General features: G+C 49.4%; 1 protein-coding gene across 1 annotated transcript; it reads right to left on the bottom strand.

Moving 5' to 3' along the window:
• Positions 1-507: 507 nt before the first annotated feature.
• Positions 508-1,353, bottom strand: LOC125517319 (protein DMP5-like). The gene has a single exon (XM_048682514.1). The coding sequence runs from the start codon at positions 1,337-1,339 to the stop codon at positions 692-694; it is 648 nt and encodes a 215-aa protein (XP_048538471.1). The 5' UTR covers positions 1,340-1,353; the 3' UTR covers positions 508-691.
• Positions 1,354-1,950: the final 597 nt, after the last annotated feature.

Genomic DNA, 1,950 nt, shown 5'->3' with positions numbered 1-1,950 from the left:
GAAAAGCAAAAGAAAAAAAACTCAAATATCCTGAAAAGATATTTCTGAAAAAAGCGATTCTGTAACCTTCTATTAAGTGCCTGAAACTAGTCAGAAACCTTCCAGAAGCTTCCTCAAATCAGTCTCAGCGGCCGTTAGCTTGCTTCGCTTCGATTCCTAATGGGTTGGCCCATCTACGTACGCTAGTGGACGATCGAACCCCTAACGCTGGCAACAAGGGATACGCTTGAACGAGGGAGGGGTTTATTTGGCCCCATTGTATTTTGTGTCAAATTTCGACCATCTATAAAACAATATGAATTAGATGATACAGAAAATGTGCTTTTGGATTTGTATTGAAAGAGCTTTCCTATATTATAACTTTTGTTACATAGTTCACAGTTTATTAGTTAAATTTATGGTCAAATTTAGCCCAAATAAAGAGGGACTAATAAACCTGAATTGAGGTAGTACAAAGTAATGTCAAAGTTACATCTTCATAAAATGTACTCATGTTTAAAAGTCGCGCACTTTGAAATGAAGAAGGCTAAATAATAGTAGAAAAAAAATATACATGAGATAAAAAAATAAACAATACCAATTTTGAAACCTAAAGGTGATGCTCTCGTATTAGTTTGGTCAAGTTTAAAATGGATTGGCTTAAGACAAGACCAGGGGAATGAACGAGCTCCACCACGTTTGGTGAGTGTGGTCACTGCGAGTGGGGCATCATATCCGTGTAGCCGATACTCTTCCTGGTAGTGGGGAAGATCATGAACACCATGCTAGCGAGGAAGCCAGCGGCAAGCGGCAAGTTGACCAGCAGCTCCCTCGTGTCCGTCCGGGCGTCCGGGAAGAGGCAGCCCTGTATGCCGGCGTCGGCGAACGCGACGGCGAGGAACACGAGCGCGGAGACGACGGCGTGCACCAAGTCCATGGGCGTGACCCGGAACCTGGAGAGGTCCTTGAACACCGCGTCCCGCTCGCCGCGCGTGCCGGTGAAGTTGAAAGGGTAGAAGCCCCCGAGCGTGGCCGCGCCGTAGTAGAGCCTGCCGTCGCGGCCGACGAGGCTGTCCGTGAAGGAGAGGAGCACGCAGGAGGCGGCGCAGCCGCCGATGAGCGCCAGGACCAGGCACCGGTTGGCCGCGTGGCAGACGCCGTGGTTGTTGCTGAAGGAAGGCGCCAGCGCCTGGAAGGCCAGCACCGTACCCGTCGGCAGGAGCTTCAGGAGGTCCGACGCGCTCGACAGCGTCTTGTCCGCCGGCGGAAGGACGCCCGTCGGTGGCGGGGCCTGGCGAGGAGAGGATTGTTGGGCCGGCGCAGGCATCTGGATGTGCACAGCATTGGAAACGGGATCCATGGGAACGACCTTACTACTCCAATTGAGATGCTTGTTGAATGGCAACGGTGCATCAGCTGTCTACCTCTTTATATAGCGCGCGAACCAGGGGTTGCAACTTAGTACAACAAGCAACAAGAAATGGCTGATGGGAGCTTTACCAGATCGAGTAGGGATGCCGACCAGCCGGCTGGCATGCCAAAAAATTATATTCGTGGCCACTGGCACGTGCATGCATGGTGGCTCTTGTAGTTTGGTCACGGCAACAAGAAACTGCGTATATAGTCGAACGTGGAATGCATGCGCCAGACAACGGCCAAACTATATGCTCCGGCTCAGCCAAACTCAATTAACAAACTCTTTTTTTTTCTGGAGAAAACACTACGATGCGCTTGCAACACGTACAAACACTCACCCTCATGAACGTGCACACATACATCATATTCCTGTGAGCAGCTGCCAGAGACTTGGCCAATAAATGTTGAGGTTGACGAATTGTCATAAACACCTCATAGTCGGCGGACACGTCATAAAGATAGCACTAGATAGATTGAAATAAACCCATAAGATATGCTTGTCCCGCCAGCTATTCAAAGTGGATACTTCCTCCATTTCAAAACATAAGACAATAC

This window comes from Triticum urartu, chromosome 6, assembly GCF_003073215.2.
Source record: "Triticum urartu cultivar G1812 chromosome 6, Tu2.1, whole genome shotgun sequence".
NCBI classification, from domain to species: Eukaryota; Viridiplantae; Streptophyta; class Magnoliopsida; order Poales; family Poaceae; genus Triticum; species Triticum urartu.
This window is presented reverse-complemented; position numbering and strand designations above follow the sequence as displayed.